A 21,152-nucleotide genomic window follows, 5' to 3' on the forward strand; every position below is an offset into this window, starting at 1 on the left:
ATGTCCCAGCATCACAAGAGCTTTTCTTGTACATGGTTTTAAAATAATAAACTGACATGATGGAATCGATGCCGCCGTTCACTGTCTAAGGATTTATTCCTTGATTGCAAATGAAACGCATAAGTTTTATTTTGTTTAAATTTAAAACACAAAGAAACACATTTATTGTTTATTGAAATTGTGTTGTATTTGTTTTGCGTTTACAATTAATTACATCTTAAGAAGGAAATCATATTTTGAATGCTTTAAATGATGTTTTTTTTTTGTTTTGAATCAAAGTGGATAAACTTTATTCTGCTAGCATTTGCAAAGAAAATTATACTCCCTTGGCAAATAGAGTATGATAAATATAGGACAGATATCCAAAATAAAAAATAAAAAAATTAAAGAACAAATCCTAAAAGCATTTCACAAGAAATTCCAATTTAATTTGATATTTAATATTTTTTATGCGCCCGAACGCGCATAACACCAAAGTAATTAAACAATATTTTCTTTCGCATAAACGGAGTTTGAGAAATATGCTATAAACTAATAATAATAATAAAACAAATAAATTCATGTAAGAACGGATTAATGAATGAAAAGAAAATTCTAATTCACATTAAATTACGATGATGAAATGAATAGAAAAGAAAAAAGATCATGAAAAATCGTTAATTGTTTAACACTAAATAAATGTAGAGGAAATATGCATAAAATAAATTGAAGATAAGCATGAGTGTTATTGTAGATGTGGTTACCGTGTTTGAGTCATTAATACAAATGATAATAATAATTCTTTTTGGATAAATTAATGTGTATATGTATGCGATTTTTTTCTACATAAAAACAGTCACTGGAGTATTGAATTCTTTACTCCTTAAAAATCCCTCTCGCTTTGGCAGTTATTTTACGTATACGTCCTCTACTGCTGACACTTACCAATTGATCATCATCAGTGTCTATGGTGCTGGCACTTGGATCATCACCATCTATACGGTTGCCTGTAGTTGTATAAGCAAGTGCGGTCTTTTTACTTTGTAATTCCTCATCGTCGCTTAGTTCGTTATAACGGGGACGCTTTTGGTTACGCGAGCCACGTTGATTGCGCCTAATTCCAATTTCACCGATTTCTTTACGTTTCCGTCCTTTGTGTGTTCTTTTCCGTCTGCCACGATATTCATCACTGCCGTCGTCATCATATACGAACGAATGATCAGAATTTCGTCTTTTTTTCTGGACCGGTCTGCGGCCACCATTGCGTTTTGAAGCGGGTACATAAGAAGTAAGCGGTTGATCGTCTTCGGAGTCAGTTGATTCACTGTTATTGATAGCATCGCTAGAACCGCCATCAATACCTATATCTGAAGCTCCAACATCGTCTTCATCATCTTCTTCTTCAATGTCTGGCAGATTTTCATCTGCCGACGGTTCAGTCTGCGAATTCTCCTGACTATAACGTGAGCGGCCTCGTCGTAAAGGTATCCCACTGATAGGTGTGTCCACTCTTGAGCGGTTAATTGTAGTGACAGGAGCCGCATTTGCAGTGTTCGTCGTTGATGTAGGCGTTCGCCTCATGAGGCGTGAAATAATTGAACCCTCAAGCGGATCTAAGCTTGAGTCCAGTTCATCGGCATTACGTTGATGGCGGGATAAGACCCTTCTTGAATTACGCATTGCAGCGCTAGATGTTGAAGGTCCTGGATCACCCAAATAATTATGATCATGTGCAGCTAAAGGAGCGGCGACGATAGAAGAAGAAGAAGCGACGTTTGTAGTTGTCGAAGTAGCATGTGAACGTGTCATATGCAATACCGGTGCTGTCGGCAATCTACCGTTCTGGGCCATTTGCACATCACGTCTATGCAAATGTGTGGGATGCGGTCCGTTACCACTTTTCGAATTACCTAAAAGGAAAGAAATAAAACTTTAACAATCGGCTAATTTTTCAAATTAAAATTCAATTTCAATTTACCCTGTGACTTGTATTGGGACGCTTGGCTCGTAGCTAAAGGCTCATTGTCACTATCGTCATCCTCGTCATCTGATTCATTGTGCGCAGATTCCACAACAGTGTTGCGATTGGTACGTAATTGTCTTGTCGCACTGGTGGCTGTTCGACTTCCAGTGGAACTATTGACATCACGACTCGCAGCAGTTGGTCCGTTAGCTTTCGTGGGTGTCGGTGTTGGCAATATCTAACGTTAAACGTGTGCATATATTATTTATTTATATTTTAATTATATTTTATTTTAAAAGTTAACCTCTTCGGCTTCTTCTGTGCCATCGTCGTCATCAATATCACTACCACGGGCCCATTCCAAAATAGCTCTTTTCACACTCGCTCTGGTCGGACGGACAGCTACCTCTCTAGAATCAGTGTCTGACTCGGCAATACGACCATTGCGCATGGGCAAATGGTAGCTGTGATCATTTTCGGCGGCTCGCCGCCCATTCCCAGATGCTAATGCAGCGCAACTAGCCTGGTTCCTGGTGGTACGGGATGGACTCTGAATTAACAAAGCGCTAGCGCTCGTACTAGGACCATTTTCATTATTGCGGGATGCTTTCGGGGGTCGACCTTTTTTCTTGGGGGTAATATGCGTGACGGTATCTTGCGTGCTTTCGTCTGCTTGTGATAAACCGCCCGTTCCTGCACCTTTGCGACTAGCATTACGTACAACATCTGCTCCACCAGATCTTTTGCTAGATTTTTTACGTTTACCACGTGTTTCTACATTAAAATCCTCATCCGAGTCGTCCTCAATACGACGGCGCTTAGGTTTTGTGCCCTGTTTATTTTTACGAGCCGACTTATGGCGTCGTTTTCGTCCCCGTTTTTTTCGCTCTTTTTGCGGGATATAACTTTCTTCCGAATCCTCCGACAAACTATTGTCAGTAACACTTTCTTCATTTGAACTCGGTTCGTCGTCATCTTCTACGTCATCATCATCTTCCTCCGTCGTGGAAGAACCGGTAATGTCTTCATCGTCATCGTCGTCATCGTTATCTGGCAATTCGGTCAATGCGTTTTTACGTCTCGAGGAACGTGAAGTACCAGGTTGATCATTGTCTCCGGCATTAAAACGTCGATGTGTGGACGATGAAGTCACACGATTTGAACTTGAAGTGCTCGCTACTCCCCCAGAACCACGTGGAGGAGCGGTACGACCACGTCGCATACTACCACGGGGCTGATCATCTTCCTCATTGTGAGAAGACTCTTCAGCGGAACTACGTACTACCCTTCTCGTGTTTTTAGGCGCTTGCCCACGTCTACCCGACGATCGAGTACGGTCATTCGGGATACGTTTATTCGGACTGCTGCTGGATCCTCGACCGTTATTTGCACCACGCGATTTGTTCTTACTAGCTCGTCGCCGGGCAGCCTTCCAGTTACTTACGACCGTTTTAATGTGCGATTCAAAAAGAGCACTCAAACGGAGAGTCATGGAATATATCTGCAAACAAAGAATTAATTAAGGAACATTACAGTTTTTAGATAATTCCGTTTAACAAATTTTCTACTTGACAGAAAGAGACAAAGAATGTGTGTTTATGTCAAACAAAACCTTACCGCCATTGAATCCTAACAAATGATCGTCATTCATTGTGGTGAATAATTATTGATCAATTGATTGTTTGTTTATTAAGGTGAATAAGGATGATTAATAGATTAAGTTCATGATTAATTGATTGTGGGAAGCATGTCGGAAAGTAAATGGAAAGCACAACAGCACAATGAGGTGAGAAATCGGCATAAAAATTTTTAGAATGAAAGCAAACGAATCATAAGCAATAAAAAATACTAAAAAAAAACAAACAGACGAAAAGCAATTTTGAAAGCTGCTGCAAAAGCTTCACAGCAACCGTACACAAAATGAAATGACGATCCGAATGCAAAAGGAAACTCAAATTAAAATTAGTTAATATTCTGAAGAAATAAAAACCCAACTCACTCTCGAGCGTTTGTTGGTGTTGTAATTCTTTGAATTTTGAAATATTAAGCGTACATCCTTGGCGAAATCCAGTGGATCGGCGTAATTGCCGCCCAACAAATCTTCTTTGACTGTACGCAAATCCATCGGTGTAGCGACAATTTCCAAATAATCGGGAAATTCTATGGTGTCGACAGGTTCACGGAAAGGCAAAGAGTCCGGCCGCTGCCACATCATTTCCAGCAATTGCCGACAATCAGCTCGCCAGTCCCCATCTGACCGCATGCGATTTGATGTTCTAAAACGGAAATATTACTTATTAATCCTAACTTTAATGCAGCGCAAATTTGCAACTAATTAACCAACCTCCTAGCGGTAGTTGACATACTACCACGAACTCTAGCAGTAGGCGTCCCAGCGGCGGCGGTAGTCGAGGGAGTACTAGTGGATGGCCCCACATCTGATTCGTTATCATTTTCAGATTCTGATGAATGGTATACATCAGCCAATTGATGATACACAGCCGCTACATCAATATCATTCGGTTCCCTACTTGCATGTAAAAAAAATTACGTTTATTGGCTCGAAAAGCTTTCCTTCTCTCAAAAGAACTTACCGGATAATACGCAGACATAAATCCGTAACAATACGAGCATGCTTAACTATGTTTGTATGCCTCCGATTGTATTTTTCTGCATTTGTGGCCAAATAACGCACATCAAATTGTGCCGAAGTGATGCGTCTATAAAAATGATTTTCAAATCTTGATTTGATTGTTGTCAAATCAATGGGATACTCAATCAGATAAGCGTAATCGGGGTAAATATTTAGATCCACTGGAGCCAAAAAAGGCTCAGCTATTGACAAACGCATAACCTAAAAGTAGAAATGTAAATTATTTCCGTTTATTGTAAAATTGGAGTCATCTTAATTACCTGTTCCAATCCATTAATTATGCGACGACATGAACCGTCACGATCACCACGATGCCATTCCTCTGACTTCGGTTGATACAAAGTTGCTCGTATTTCTTCGGGCAAAACCGTTGAAGCACCACCTACTTCATCCGGTAAACGATTTTCATCGATCGGTTCCATATCCCATGGACTCATATATTCATATTCCCCGTTATCCCAACGCACTCGGAAACACATGAAGTACGAATCGGGAAAGTCTGAAGATAGAGCATGACGCGATTCTATTTGACCTATCCACCAACCGTCACCAATCATGCAACGGAACCGATCACCCAAATTCCAATTACGTTGCACAGCCAAATCAAACGTTTGCCTCAGCACTAGGAAATCCAAAACATCTGGCATGTCATGATATTTGATTTTGAACGTCGGACCAGTCATGTTACCGTCCTCATCAATCATAGCGAGTTTCAGGCAACACAACCGCGGAGGGCGAATTTCATATTTAATGCCAATAACACGCACCATTTCCCGATCCCGAAGAGTACGAAAATTCCAAGGCTCCGAACTGTGTGACACTTTGTACAGCTTCTTGAGACGCACAGCCTCCAAGTAACGATGATGTCCTTGACGAAAGTAAACTACTTCGTCTCCCATTTGCGGATAATAAGGCGTTTTCCGCGGTATAACTTCAGACAACCATTCCGCTGGTCGATAGAGCTCAGGTATCTCTCCATTTGGTGCTGGTGGTGGTATAAGTACTCGCTTATTGCGTCGTCCGGCTTTGGCCGAGGTAGTTGCTTGTTCAGTAGTCTCATCGCTGCTGTCATCAGTAACAGTACGACGGCGAGATAAAGGTTTGCGTTTTGAACGTTTCGGAGGTTCTAGATTTGGACCCGGTGTGTCAGCTACCCAGTCAGAATAGTCAGACGATTCGGTGTCCGAGTCTTCAGACGATTCTTCGAGATTTTCTTCTACATTAGAATAGCTAGTATCGCCAGATGAGCCACTGCTTTCCTCGTCCTCCTCCAAATCTACTGGTGGAGGCGCAGGCTGCGCATTTTCCTCTTGATCACGCATTGCTCGGGTGCGATATGCAGGCTGTGACTGTTGCTGTTGCGCTTGACCACCAGGTGGTCGACCGCCACGTCTTCGTCCTACTCGTCCCGCGCCATTCGAACGCGTATTTCGAGGTCGCCCCACACCTGATTGCGAAGCAACAACGCTGGCAGTACTAATCATTATAGGACGTCGGCGCATTTCTCTTTTATATTCTTGCATCTCATATTGACCGGCCGCGTAAACCGTCTGTTTCAAATGCTGCAACTGAGGATATCTCATGGGTCTTACGTAAACACGGCGAACATATTTAAATTGACTTGTCGGAAGCTGTTGTTCTGGAGGTCGACCCCAAGTAGTTCCCTGACGAGGTTGACCGTTTGAGGTATCAGAAGATCGTCTATCCGAAGGTAAAATGCGCTGTCCATTGCCCAAAATATTTCCTGTTAACGATGAACGACTGCCAGAAGGTCTATTATTCGAGTCAGGGGCCTGATCATAACCTTGACGGTTAGCCAAAGCTTCAATCATACGATCTAGCTGGGAATGACTTTCTGCTGCAGGAGGCGGGATGGCTGATTGATTCTGAGCTGCACCAGAAGCTGTCGCATTTCCTTGACGATTGGCCAAAGCTGCAATTAAACGATCAATGTGGGAGTAATTACCACCACCAGGACCCACGTTATCATCGACAACAACACCATCAGCTCCTACCGTAAGATTCGGTATAAGTTGATCGGTGCTACAATTTTCTCTTCCGGGAACATATTTTTGAAATCTAGCAGGATGTGGATTACCATCGGAATCAACCAAGAATGGCGGTGGCATGAGATGGGGCATAATTTGTGTTTGTTCATCCACAACATGATGTGAGGCATCACGCAGTAGTGGTCTGTAGTCGGTATGGAAAAATAGCTCGGTAGGAAGCTAAAAACAGTGCAGTACAATAATGAGACTAGTCCGTCAAATTATTTGTCATCAGTACGTACGATTTTATACTTATCAAGACCAATGCCGAGGCCAAAAATCAATATATGCCCATGCGAATCTGTAGCTGCGATCATTGTACCGTCTGGCGACCACTTGGCATCAAAAACACCACCATGACCTTGTCCATCGATATTGTTAACGAAATGAGCCACAGAGTCACCTTTTTCTATGTCCCATAAAAAAACCTGCCCATCATGGCCAGCTGAGAGTAAAACGTATTCATCTTTAGGATTAGATTCAAGTACAAACAGTTCGTCCTTGTGACCGCGAAGAACACAGTGCAATTGGGCAGTCTTTGAATTCCAAATTTTTATCTGTAATATTAAAGTTTCAAAAGCATTCCAACAAAGAAACAAATGGACGATTACCGTAAAATCGTTAACAGCGGTTATAACATATTTATCAGAGCAGTCCCAGGCAACCATGGTTACCTTGAGCTTTTTACCTTCTTCAAGTTCAGGGCAACTGAAATTTGCAATGAATGTGTGGTTTGTCCAATTTCTTTTAACTTGGGTTAAATACCTCGACAATCTTTCGGTCATACAGAGTTTCACACTTTTCCACTGCTGGGATTCGAAGGTCCAAATGTGTGCCGTTCCATCTTTACTGCCTGATATAAAACGCAAACCACGATGCGACCATTGAACGGAATCCACGGCATCTGTGTAGGCCTCAGTTTCCAGAATACGTTTTGGTCCATCTTCTGACATTAAATAAACACGTACGTGATGATCAGCCGAACCAGCTGCCAAAAACATACCGCCCGGAGAAAACGAAGTACACATCATTTGTGCTTGACCAGGACGTAACTTTTCATGATACTGGATAGGCTTTGGAGCAAAAGTGATTTTTTGCCCACGAGGTGTTGAATATTGCCAGAAAGCTATCGATCCATCAGTACTAGTAGTTACCAAATACTTAAGATCTGCTCGAGGCGATGGGCAAAAATTCACTGACGTGATCATGCCAGTATGGGCTGAAAGCACGGCAATAGGAGAAGTCGTTTGTAAATCCCAAACTCGTAATATACGATCGAGAGAACCCGCCGCCAACATAGTGTTGTCCAAATTTATGGCTATATCAGTAATTTCCGCAGACGCACCACGTAACGTAGCCAATAGGCGTCCATCAACAGCAGACCATATCTTTATGAGCAAATCGTCGGCTCCTGTAATAATATAGCGGCCCGTGCGATCAAACAGCACGCAATACACCGATGAAAGATGGCCTACCGTGCGACGCAAAAGTTTAGTTTTACTATACAAACCGGTGGGAACCAAAAGTTTTCTGCGCACTGGTCCGCCATACTCTCGACCAATGAGAACTTTTTCTAAATGAAATATTAAACAAAGCCCAGCACATTCAAGCTGATCTAAAGCCAAGAAAACATGCAAATACTTACGAATATTATGCACGGGTTTAGTAACTGTCGAATCTGGCAGGGAAACACCATGTAATCGTGTACAATAATCCAATAATGATCTGGATCGAAAAATACTTTCTTTCGTTCGCAATAAGCTTTGACGTCCGCTACCCAATAATGACATCAAGCCAGGAACACTTGGTGCTAGCTCCTTGTCCAAAATTGGTCCAATACGACAACATATTTGCAATAGATGATTTGAGTCGATGTGAGAATATTTCCGCTCCTAAAGAAGAAAAGAAACTAATTTTGCTGATGCGAACAAATAATCTTGTCACGATGGATAATTTAATAACGACATCAACACAAACTACATACAAACAAGAAATTGTTCGGCTTAAACCGAATCTTTCGATGCCCGACACTTACTGGTTTTAGGTTCGTTTTATTGTTGAGGGAAAGTAAAGAGAAAAATTCACCAATTTTTGCTCTAATTGGGCAGGAACATCTCAGATAAGCGTGTAAAGAACATCGCCCACTTATATTATATAGGTAAGCATATCTAGTAAGTTACGAACAATGAAGGTAGTAATATTTAAAACAAGAATAAAATCTTTCCTAAACCTGCTATAAATCGAATCAAAAAAGCCTTGAGTTTACCATTCTAATCCGCATTAAAGAAGATGTAACATGATTGGCATAAAGTACTCAAATAACGCACGTACTATAGTGAAGCAAACTCCATTTTGCAGGCATTACTAGAGATATTTAATCTGATAAGTGTGTGAAAAATGTCTTCAAGTGTCACATTTTATAAAAATATTCTATTATTTATGCGAATGTATTAAGAATCTATATTCAAAGTGCATGACCTTTGTAAACAAAGTTCCATATATACGTCTTGTTACACATATTATACTAACAATTCTAAACATTTGACAAATTTAATATACTCTTAGGCATAAAAATATTGTCCTAGCAAGGCTGTGGCATGTTTTTTATTTGCGCAGAGTTACCATTTTTCTGTAAAAAATTAAAAGTGTCCTACGGCAACCCTGGCAAGCATTAGACTCGATTATCGTAAATACCACGAATAAAGATTTTTTCTTTATTTGTTAAAATCAAGGACCAAAAAGAATTTTTTAATCAATGAAAAGCAATATATCTATAATTATTTAAAAATGCAATTTAACCAACTCGGACAATTTTAATATATATGTTTGAATAATTAGATAAAGTTGAAGCAATTAAATGAAATTTAAATAATTGCAATAATAAATTAAATAATTTGTGTTTTTTTTAATTAATAATTTAATGCTAAATATGAACAAGAATCGCCAAATTTATTAAATGCAGTCATGCATGCGTATACATGTCTATGTATCTGTAGTTAGACAACATGGCGTCTTCATATCAACAGTAATGGGAACAAATATGAAAGCCGAACAATGAAATATGAAAAATAATAAACTTTAGAACGCAAACTTCTGCCGAAAAGAATTAATGCAACAAACAAAAATTAGGAGAATATCTATCAAACGCAAAGAAATAATGCATGCGTTTATGTAACACACAATTATTTATCCAATTATCATCTTTCAATAAGAAGGCTCTGAATAACAAAAACAATTGACATAATGGCTTACTCACCAATTCAGCTAAAGTCTGATCATATTCGTTGCCCAACCAATCGGTACGTTTTGGTAGCACCTACGAAATAAACAAACTGAATATATTAATTTGAAAAGATAGGGAATTAATCAAGTTGCCACTACCTTATAATCAAAATGGAGAAATTTTTATAGCCCTCAATCTCCTTTCTCTATCCTCAATTAATTAATTAAGTTTGGCGATTTCTTAACACGTGCTATATGAAAGATAGTGACAGCACACAGATCAGGCCCCTTCAAAATTAACTTTAGTTTTGGTTGGTTGTTGTCAACCATTACCATTATACATGCCGACAATAGCCAAAAACACAGAAAAACACACTATAGTTGATATATTTTAGATTCGTTTGTCAGTATAGTTCTTAACATTGCCATAAGCGCATGTTGTTTGCGGACGGCTACACAACTATTTACAAAAACAACAACAAATCAAAATATTACGAAAAACTCTTAACCGCCAAATTAAAATCTCTATTTACAAAATAATAATTCCATAAACTCCACTAATTTCGATGTAAAAGTTCTAACATACGAGCTGTTGCTTCAAATACATGCTACTTACTTTCTTTTCTTCCAGCTCACGGATCAGCACCTAAAAGAAGAGTTAACAGATTAATTCTGGTGTTTTCAAATGTAAACAACAATTTTCTATAGGTTTTTAATGAAGAATATGAGTTTACCTCAGCAGTTTTCTGCAGGGGACCAGCAGCCAGAAACTTGCATATCAAAAAATATAATTCTGCAACCATGAAGACACCAATATATATAATAATTGTAATGTTAATAGAAGACTTTACTTGATATTTTACAAGAATTTGCATAAAATTCAAACTTTCTACAAATTATAAACTATTTCTTTCGTTTACAACTAATGTCTCACATAAATTGGCTGCACTAAATTCGCTTGGCCCTTCACAACTTTATTGACAATATATGCCTTTATCCATTTACCTGAAGTCACTACAGATTCTGATAATTGATATTTGCCATCCATATTTCATGTTTCACTTGTAATTGCTTCCATTTATTCAGATTTTTCAGTAAAAAAAACTCTAACTTTATTGCCTTTTCATATATCGGGCAGTATGAAAAATTTGCTGAAAATATTTCTTTCTTTTCTTCTCTTTCAATAATGTTGCCATAACTAAATGTTTATTCCCACACCGAAATTGTGATTAGCTGAATGTAAATGCGGGGAAATTATAAATAAGGAAAGGATTTGAAAGTGAGTAAACTACCATGTAATGTAGAAACAATATTAGATGCCGCATATTTAAGGCCTTTCTTAAATGCTGTCTTGGGATCAAATAACTGGTGCTATTAATTTTTTAAATTTATTTTTATTATTTTATTTGCGAATCAACATAAAATATATACATTTGGAAGCCTTATATAAAAGATTTTTACAATAAGCGCCTACATTTCTGTATAATTCACTTAAAAATGTTATTATTAAAAAGCGATAAAGCCTTTAGATTCGGAAACGAACTCTCATGTTTCCCAGGGAAGTTTTATTAAACTATAAATTCTTTACACGTTATGGCTATATTATCGCAATAAATTGTGCCGTAATTGCTTTGGAAAGTATTTCTGGTCCAAAAACATTGTAAAAAAAATAACGTGGAACTTACAAAGCACGGTTTCGTTACAACAGAACGCAAACTTTTAACGCTACTTCGATACGACATTTCTAAAAACTCAACACAGTAAATCATCGGTTGTTGATTTGCTGACTCGCAGAAGAAGAAGAAGTTGGAAAATACCGAATAAACAATTTTTCAATTGATTTTTGTTTCTATTTCTACTTCGTCGCTAGTAAGGGCTGGCGGTGAACTTGTTGGGATCTGGAAGATCTGTTTCAACCAGCTTCAAGAGAAGAATGAAATATTAGTTGTAATTTTTGATGAAACTTAATTTTGTGGTCATCATCAATAACTTTTGAGTAAATTTTTAATATTTGCACTTTATTATATTTTATTGTATTTCGTATTTTTTTTTAAATAAACTCTTGCCCTTTTCATTCATGTTAGAAAGGAAATTTAAAGATATAAAATAAAAACATGGTCCGCATTGTATTGATTTACACTATTTCAGGGTATCTCATAACAAGGCTTCAATACAACATTTTTTCGATTTATGTTACATATAACCTTAAATTGCGTTGTTCTATATGACACTTTAGTTTAAAAACTTTTCGTAAAACGTGGGCTTTAGGTTCGAATTAACATTCGTTCGATATAATGTTAATTTTACATGCAATAATGGACTCTTTGTCCCAATTTGAATAAATTTCGAGAAATAAACTGATCGCAGTAAATATTTTAGTCAAGATTTCCCTCGATTTCTCTAGAAATGCCTGAAATTTAATCCGAGATAGCCTCTTATTAACGTGATGGCAACTTTAATCAAAAAAAATATATATATTTTTCGTAACAGCTGAAAGATTTTGCAGGCAAATTTGTTTGCAAGAGCTTCTTCTGGCAAAACTTAAATCCTTTTTTTTTTTTGAAGCGTAAACTATTTCTCATCAGCCCCATAACTGTCTTCTAAAAATGGATGGTATGGAAGGTTGAACATGAAAGTCATTAGATCGGGTGGTCAGTTGCAATGTTACACGCGTACGTAAATTACAGTTTGTGAATTACTACAGCGTTTGAAGGTGCAAGTAATACTGAGAATTGGAAAAACCGAAGACGCTAAAGTAACAAACATGCTAGAAGGGTACGATGTTAATCTGCATCCACCAGGACAACGCCTTCACGCTAACATGATTTAGTGCTTAAAAATGCGTCAAATACTAATGAGTTTTTTCGTCAATATAAAGTAATCAATTTTCATAATTATTTCTTTTTAGTTCGTATTCAACTAAAACATTTCGCATTTGCAACAAAGTCACTACCACTCTCGCTTGGAATTTGACTCTACCTAAATGCAAAAATTTATCTGAATATCCTCAAATGGATAGCTAATTATAACAGCAATTTGCCTAACACATGTCTTCGAGCTGTATATTTGCTAAAATTGCCTAGAAAATGGCTTCTCAATATATGCCAAACACTGTTCAATAAATTCTGGGACATTCAGTCTAGTAATCGGTAGTCATTTATCCAGAGATACTCCTAGGCAAATACGTAGGGTTGGAAGAACTGTCTTCCACCTTTATTGCCAACTTTGATGTCAGATTGCTAAATCCAGATCACTAAAAAATCATTATCTTCTCCAATAGCAAATCGGCGTTGATGCTAATCAAACACAAAGACACATAACGGGTCTCTATGTTATTTTAAGCGATTCTAACCTTGAAGAAAGCCACTTGATGTGCATGCCAGGGCACTGTGGAAAGCAATACGGTCTTGTTCATATTTTTGTTTTAGAATTGTTTGTCTTTTCAGTTACTCTATATGAACTTGCGACGATCCACTTACTTGCTGCGCAAAATTCTTTGATAAAAAAAGTTATGTTCGGTTGAAATGAAATATTAAAGGCCTGCAAGTATAAAACGAGTAAACTTTCATTCACTTTCATAGAAATTGATTTATTGGATATATTGATATATTGAATTGATATATCAAAAATTCTACCAATTCCAATAGGGATGTTTCATCAAATAAGAATGAGAATGACCATATAATGATACTGACGCTGAAAAATCAAGCGATGAAAAGATAATCGAAAATGTTCAGGGCAAGACGCATTGTCTCTGTAGTTAATATTCACATAAATAAACAAAATACTTAAAAATGTTTCAACGGCTTAGTGGTTGTTAATTTAGCTTCTAATAAATTCTGTGATATTTTTCGATGCTTTTATTCATTTATTCCCATTTAACAGAATTGTTACGGTGATTTTCTACCATTTATTGAAAGCAACTCTCTGGTCTCTATATTCTAAACATATTCTTTTTTATAAACGACGTAAAGGAATAAACCACCGAAAAATCAAAGTCATTTCACAAGTGCGAAGAGAAGTTTGACAAAGTTAAAAATTGCGATAAAAAATTAGAAAAAGTAATTGAAAAGTTTAAAAATGAGAAGTTTATGAAAAATTTATATAAAATCAAATTGAAAAGCAATTATTATCAAGCTCAACTGTAACTGTAAAAGAAATCCTAAATGGAAGTGATTTCAGTTTATATAAAATGGCTGGTATGTATGCGCATGGGGCTTAATTTAATGTTAAACTCCTTTTTGCATAAATATCCTCGCAGCGATGTTCTTTGTCTAATTCGGAAAACATCATTCAAGAATAGAAGTGAAGTAATGATAATCTTTTTTCTAAGATTCATTCTTTGAATGCCTGCCGGATGGCAAACTTAGAAGGGAAACTAAAACTCAACAGACTCATGAGCAATCGAGTATATGATAATGAGATTCCTTTAGCTTCTTCAAGTTATATGGCTGTCTCCTCGATCTCTTTGCAGCAAAAAATGTACGTCATCTCGGGGAACTAACTTGCTTTATTAGAAAAGCCAATTTATCCTTTTAGAATTTTTCTTTTTCTTCCTCTTTCCTTTTTTTTTTTTTGCGTTCAATCATTTTCAATTACCATAACATTCCTTTTCGTTTTCAGCCAAAGTTTGCAACACTGTCTGACTTTCAAGAACTCAACAAGCACACTTACACACACACACACAATTACTTTTAACATGCTCACTCCAGTTATTACGGCCGCTCTTTTTTTGTTACGTTTTATACATAATCGTGATTAAAGTTACAACAATTTATTATTTGGACATATAAGCCACAAATCTATTGGCTTAGTCCATCTCTTTTCAACATACCAAAAAAAAAAAAAAAGAGTATATGATAACGTTTAGTTAGAAATGATTAAGGCAATCCCACCTAACATCTGCGATGAATGCAACACTGCAGAGTCAGCTGAGCATCTAATTTTTGAATGCAGAAAGGTCAACATCTTTAGATACCCTTTCTACTTTTTTAACTTATATGAAATTTATCGTGCTAGCAATTACTCATATCTCATACAGTTGACTGCCTTATCAAACTTGCTGGTTTTTTAAACTCTTTTTTCTCTTACTATCTATATTATACAAATAAACAGATAAGCTTGTACTTGTCTGGGAATTTAATCCGGAGGTTGACGGTACTGTCCTAACTATCATCTTTGATTGTTATCAAAGGAGATCTTCTTCTACCAAACGTCCCATTCCCTGATTTTTTGCTGAAATTCATCCAAACTGCTCCTCTCAACCTTATGAACTATCAGAAAAACTTCTACATTTCTCGTGACTGGCGTATAGTCGTCTCAATTTAAAGGCCTTATCCATTGTCCTTACTGGTTTATACCAAAAAAAAAAAATTGCGTACAGAATAGCAATATTTTGAGTTTGGATTAAGAAAGGACGACGTGGAAAATCAGTTGCTTAAATTTTTCAAGTTTCGTGGAGCTTTTATTAGGCTCGGTTTGAAACAACTTTTCAGTATATCTGATTGTTAAATTCACTCCACACATTCTGTTGCTTTTTATATTACAACGTTACGAACAGGGCAGTGATGTAATCGCCAAATGATCGGACACTTGGTTTACGTAAACATTAATCAAGAGAATAATTTCTTTTAAAATGAAACTTTTCTGAGCGAAAGACGTTTTTACTTTTTGTGACCATATTTAATTTTTGTTATTACATTTATATAATATTATATTAATATACTATATTAAATTAATAGTCTTTAATATTAAAACGAAATCTCCCCCAATCTGCTGTTGTGGACAAACTCTTTAAAGCACATTCTCTGCGACTGCCTCAACTTTTCCTTGGCTAGAAGTATTGCATTTGGAACGATTAACCCTTTGTACATTCTACAATCAACTTCAGAACAGAATATCAATTCAATATTTTACTTTATTAATACTACTAAGCTTATTATCTAATATCCATTTTTTTAAATTAGAGCCGATAGCCTGTGTTGCTAGTGCTCAATGTCTCTTTTTTTAGTCTAAGAATTCAATTCATTAGTCTAAAATTAAAATAATAATAATAATAATAAAATCATGTTGGGAAATATACGATTTTGTTTTGTCTTTATGGAAACATCAGCTCATTTCGCTCGGTAATGCAAATGTGTGCAGCAAAATGAAGATTTGACCCCACTTCGGTTACTGCAGTACTCAATCGAAGCAGTCAATATCAAATCCAATACTCGCCAATTATATAGAAAAAAAAAAATCAAATTTGAATATGGGAATCACGACTAATGCTGAATATTTTATGACAGTGGACTCTTCTTCTGTTTAAAAATTGGGTTGTTACTCGTTTCTCAATTTGTGGAGACAATTAGATTTCTGATTATGGTATTTTTGTATTTTTGTTTATACAACTAACACGATGTGCTTATACAATTGATATATGACAGAATACCCTAGTTATATTTCTCTAGTAAAACCGTCTACCGAGCGGAAAGGAAATGCGCGTCATTTAGCTTGATAGGCACGTAACTTTTCATGAGACTAGATTGCCTTTGAAGTAAAGGTGACTTTATACCAACGAGAAGTTGACGATTTTCCAGGAAGTTATTGACCCATCAGGATTAGTGTTTATGAAGCGTAGCTTAGGTGTCCATCAACATATCTTTACGAGTAAATCGTCGGCTCCTGTAATAAAGTCGCTGTCCGTGCAAGCAAGTAGCACGCAATGCACAGATGAAAGATAGTCCACTGAGCGACGAAAAAGTTTAGTTTTAATGTGCAAGCTGGCGGAAAACAAAAGTTTTCTGGGCACTGGTCCGCCATACTCTCGACCAATGAGAACTTTATCTAAATGAAACATTAAACAAAGCTCGGTACTTTCTAGCTGATCTAAAGTCAAGCAAACACTTACGTTTATTATCCATAGGTTTCGTAACTGTCGAAAAAGGTAGGGAAACACCATGTAATCGTGTACAATAATCCGATAATGACCTGGATCGAAAAATACTTTCTTTATTTGCAATAGAAGATTTGAGTCGATAGGAGAATATTTCCGCTCCTAACGAAGAAAGCAAATTTATTTTGCTAAATAGACTCGTCACGATGGATAATATAATAAAAATATCAACACAAAGTAAATACAAATAAGAAATTGTGTGGCGCGTAAACAGAATTTGAGAAGGATTTCGACTACTTTCTTGGTGAAAATTGGCGGGACACCTACAAATAGCGACGAGCCGTCAAAAAATATTTAGAACATTTGGAAGAAGTGAATAAGAAAAGCAAAATATTACTTTTTGCTTATACCTATCAAATGTATATGGCTCTAATGTCTGGCGGTCAATTGTTGCAAAAGACACGTATGATGGCTCGTAAATTGTGGCCACATAAGCAAGAAAACATTCAGGAGCAAATTGATTCGGAAAAACCTAGCAATCCGGATGGTTTAACTACGCGCCCAATTTTAATAAGATTTTATATACTTTTGATCTGGAATTTCGCTATTTCTTCAAAGTGTTTACAAGTGTTTAAGACTGTTTAAGACTGTTTAAGACAGTTTAATAAGATTTTATATGCTTTCGATCTGGAATTTCGCTATTTTTAGGTGGACCCAACATCTTCTGATACATTTCTTTTTCATTGCGGTCTTCACGTCGAGTTTTAATATTAGATTTAGACAAATTCTAAAAACATTTTAGATGATTTCAAAAAGAGTTTGGATTTTTATATTAAAGCACCAAAACTTGTTGTATGGACCGATCGTCCGCTTCTAAAGTGGCAGCTTTTTATAATAAGCTTATAGCTCCTTTAGCGCCTTAATTTGCCGGCAAATCACAACCGAAGTAGGCATCATTATCGACGCAGTACTTTATAATTCTGCGTCAATGAGGATCCGAATGGAATACGTCGGGGTTGCCGTATATCATAAGCAGACAACGAGGTCGAGAGATTGCTAGTTTGGTTAATCTATCGTTTCGGATGAAACCTAATCCATGGTGCATATCGTCAGGTATATGATCCTTGCTTGATTTCACTGTTGAGATTTATATTATATCGCGTTCCTAAAAACAACCAAGCGAAATCAACATTAGTATTAATTCAAACATTAGTGAAATTTTACGATAGTTATACCTCTCTTTGGAATTCCTCCACAGTACCAATTTTAGGCATTGCTACGTCGGCATCAAAAGAAAGTTTGCGCAAATGTTTAACTTGTTTTATGTACGGTGTTATAATGCCAATGGATTGTGGTCTAATGTTCTTACGATACAATTTAACTGTCATTAGGAGAACCTTCAAAAAAGAAATAAATGTTATGAAATACTAAATAGAAGGGATTGTGCTTTTAAACCAAGTACAACTTACGTGCTTCACGTCGTTAAAATTTGACCACGACGGCGAGTCTTTTTCCTGCATATCGTGTGATGACTGGTAGAGCATTTCTGGCTAATCAACGTTTCGTGCTTTTCACTGATCATTCAATGGTCATATTTTCATGAAATTCTTACTGGCGATCTTTAGTGGACAAGCAAATTGATTAGAGCTCTTCGAGGGTTAACTGCCCGATTTCTATTTCGAATTTGAATGTTGTTCGGTGTATTACATAAAATAAGCGTATCTCTGGTTGGCTTTGTAAATACTAAATTAAATGATGGCAGCATTTCAGAGAATAGTTATGTTTACCTAGCTTCTTATGTCCACGCCATTGCCATAAGTTCAATTTTAAAAGAAAGCCAATGAAAACAATAGTGTGTCAATTTATAACCATGTCAGGAAAACAAATTGGAATACAATGCTTGGGATGCAAAAACCGAGCATTGCGACCACTTTGCCAACCATCGGCTGCGGATATGCATGTATATGATATAAACTCTCAACAAGACTTCAGTGGGAAACAAATGAAAAAAGCATCTTGGAAGAGAATAAAAGTTGGTATGCAGATCGTTTTCAATTCTTTTTGTCTCTCTTTTTCTCTGGTTCTCCAACACTGTCAATGTTCGACCTAATGCTTAATTAGAAAACGTGCCTACGAGTGTTTCTTGCTCTATAAATTTGTCTCGAAAGAAGAAACTTTTCGTTAGTATTAGAAAGTAAATGAAACATTTGGAGCCTTCGTCTTGAATACAATCAAGTTTAAACGATTAAGAAAGAGCATTTGTTGACACTCGCTTTATAACCTTGAAAAGTGAAGAGCCCTTTACGTAAACTTATCCATAAATCACTAAATGCCACAATTATTACTCACAAGTCGTTTTACTAAACGCTATTGCAACTTCTAGGGAATATTTTGAAATCCATTTCAATTAATTGAATTTAATTGTTGTTAAATTTTCCCATAAAATAAATTTTAATGAATGCAGTGTGAGATGTATCTTTTCTTGAAATTGAAATAGACGATAACTTATGGATAGTAATTGATAGAATTGTTTTTAGGTTGAATGGATTTGTAAAGCTGTCATTGACTAAACTTCGTTTGGGGGGTGTTATAACAGCACTGCTGTTTTAGAGAGTAACGCGAATTACCATAACCAACTCGCTAATAAATATCCGACAATGCGGGTGGATAAGACAAAGGCTCTAGCAAAAGGATGAAAGAATAGGAGGTACAAACTGAAAGGCCGTGAAACAACGTGAAGTAGCTTTGTTGAAATTCCTATCCTTGGAGCAAGTTCTTTTCACTATGTAAGCAGCGAATCCGACTAGTTCCCGAAGGACGCTTTGCTTAAAGGTTGCAAATGCAAAAATTTTCTTCCTTTCTCCTCCTTTGACGTCAGCTCAATGTCAAACAGGTATGAACGACAAAAAATTTAATTTCGCCTAATTGAATAAAGTCATTAGATAAACGCAAGTAGTAAAAAAAACAAAAAATTGAAACATTAAAGACGGACAAGACCGACCATTCCATACTCTACACCACTTTGCCTTCTACTATTCAAAGTTAAGAAATGAAAAATTCTTAAGAATTTTGTCCATTTACTGACTTATCACAAAGAATATGGTGATGGATTCTCGCCCATGAACCGACGTGGTCCCACTTTACTGTAGATAGGATTAAGTGACAAAAACTCATCATGCTTCAATCTTTTCCTTTATGAGATATGATCACCTAAACCATGCACTTGTTTTTGCTGAGAGGTTACTTTTTCAAAGTAACCAAGCGACTTTGGAAATGGTACGATATAAATCATTCGATGCTGGACCAAACTGTCTCAGTGTGGACGATTTAATGAAAATATGTCAGCTTGTAGGTTAAATGTGGAGATACGTGGACAAACACCACCAGATCGACGGACAGAAGTGTGGACATATTTAAATCGTTGGTTGCATGACTGACAGATGTTAATTTAAAATTTGGCTTATAGATTTCCCGTAAACATTATTATAGGGTAATGGTTCGAGTCCTGGAATAGGGGATCCGTGAGTCTGTATTCATTGAACTAACAGTGCACCCTCTTACCTGTCGACGAAGTTTACTTGCCTAGAGAACGCTTATGTTCGGTTGGAAGAAGATATTATGACTCTCTTGCTATGTAATATATTGCTCTGAAGGTAGACTTTCATGGCTCTTTTAACAAAGGAGCCATGTGCTTTAGATATCGCAACATTTGGAATTTTCTAATAAATGTTTGATTAGGTAAGTGTTCACGCTTCACTTATAGTGAAATATTTCAACATGCACATGTATATCAACAATACAGTTGAAATATATCTACATATAAATGGAAACTATGACTCGGTATCAAAATAAATAATGCCTTTGTTAGTACCCATATGTCCTGACGGTTGTGCAGCAACATATTTTCCTGAAAAAATTTCTGATCTTAAGGCCAATTTACGGACCATACTTAACAAATATTACGGTAATTTTGATGAGCAAACAAAGGCAGTTATATACAATAGTGACGTCTTGCGTTCGGTTAAAGGTGTTAATTGAGCTAATATTAGGAAACTGGCCATTATCGTCTTATTCTTTGTTAGCATTTATTTTGCAATTAAATTAGCAAGACATTAAACAAAGAATTATAAAAATATGTGCATTAATAAAACATTTAAAAAAAAAGAAAATTTACAAAAAATTTCTGCCAGATTTCTGTGTGATTATGAACGCGGGAATGGGAATGTCATATCACTCCGGAGTGTTCGTCAAGCTTTATTAGGTAACAATTTACCAAGAAGACCAGCTCTGAAGGTTCTTTTGCTTAGAACAATTAATTTGCGGAAGACGAAAAACTTTGCTTCTCCCGAGAGTGGAGAAATATAGTTTGGAACGACAAAACAAAAATAAATTTGTTTGCAAATGATGCGT

General features: G+C 36.6%; 1 protein-coding gene and 1 pseudogene across 2 annotated transcripts; one reads left to right on the forward strand and one right to left on the reverse strand.

Annotated features, from left to right (window-relative positions):
* Positions 1–234: 234 nt before the first annotated feature.
* On the reverse strand, positions 235–10,998 carry LOC119638927 (bromodomain and WD repeat-containing protein 3). Of its 2 annotated transcripts, none has more exons than XM_038036042.1 (15): positions 10,871–10,998; positions 10,600–10,658; positions 10,482–10,511; positions 9,900–9,959; positions 8,289–8,535; positions 7,409–8,216; positions 7,255–7,351; positions 6,886–7,200; positions 4,856–6,823; positions 4,537–4,796; positions 4,287–4,472; positions 3,942–4,218; positions 2,247–3,443; positions 1,958–2,180; positions 235–1,889 (listed from the first exon to the last, which is right to left on the reverse strand). In XM_038036042.1, exons 1-15 carry the CDS (start codon positions 10,911–10,913, stop codon positions 856–858), a joined length of 6,804 nt encoding a protein of 2,267 aa, XP_037891970.1. In that variant the 5' UTR covers positions 10,914–10,998; the 3' UTR covers positions 235–855. The 2 variants fall into 2 exon arrangements, with proteins under 2 accessions (XP_037891970.1, XP_037891971.1); XM_038036043.1 differs by having other exon boundaries at positions 236–1,889; positions 4,287–4,469; positions 10,871–10,997.
* Positions 10,999–14,057: 3,059 nt separating this feature from the next.
* LOC119639032 lies at positions 14,058–20,858 on the forward strand (annotated as a pseudogene).
* Positions 20,859–21,152: the final 294 nt, after the last annotated feature.

Source organism: Glossina fuscipes, unplaced genomic scaffold, assembly GCF_014805625.2.
Source record: "Glossina fuscipes isolate IAEA_lab_2018 unplaced genomic scaffold, Yale_Gfus_2 111, whole genome shotgun sequence".
Classification (NCBI taxonomy): Eukaryota; Metazoa; Arthropoda; class Insecta; order Diptera; family Glossinidae; genus Glossina; species Glossina fuscipes.

Excerpts from the sequence above, each read along its gene's own strand:
- LOC119638927 (XM_038036042.1), bottom strand. The coding sequence starts at position 10,913 with ATGGATGGCAAATATCAATTATCAGAATCTGTAGTGACTTCAG. Across the intron at positions 7,201-7,254 it reads CCGCTGTTAACGATTTTACG|ATAAAAATTTGGAATTCAAA; the intron begins GTAATCGTCCAT and ends TTAATATTACAG. Across the intron at positions 4,797-4,855 it reads TAATTAATGGATTGGAACAG|GTTATGCGTTTGTCAATAGC; the intron begins GTAATTAAGATG and ends TTCTACTTTTAG.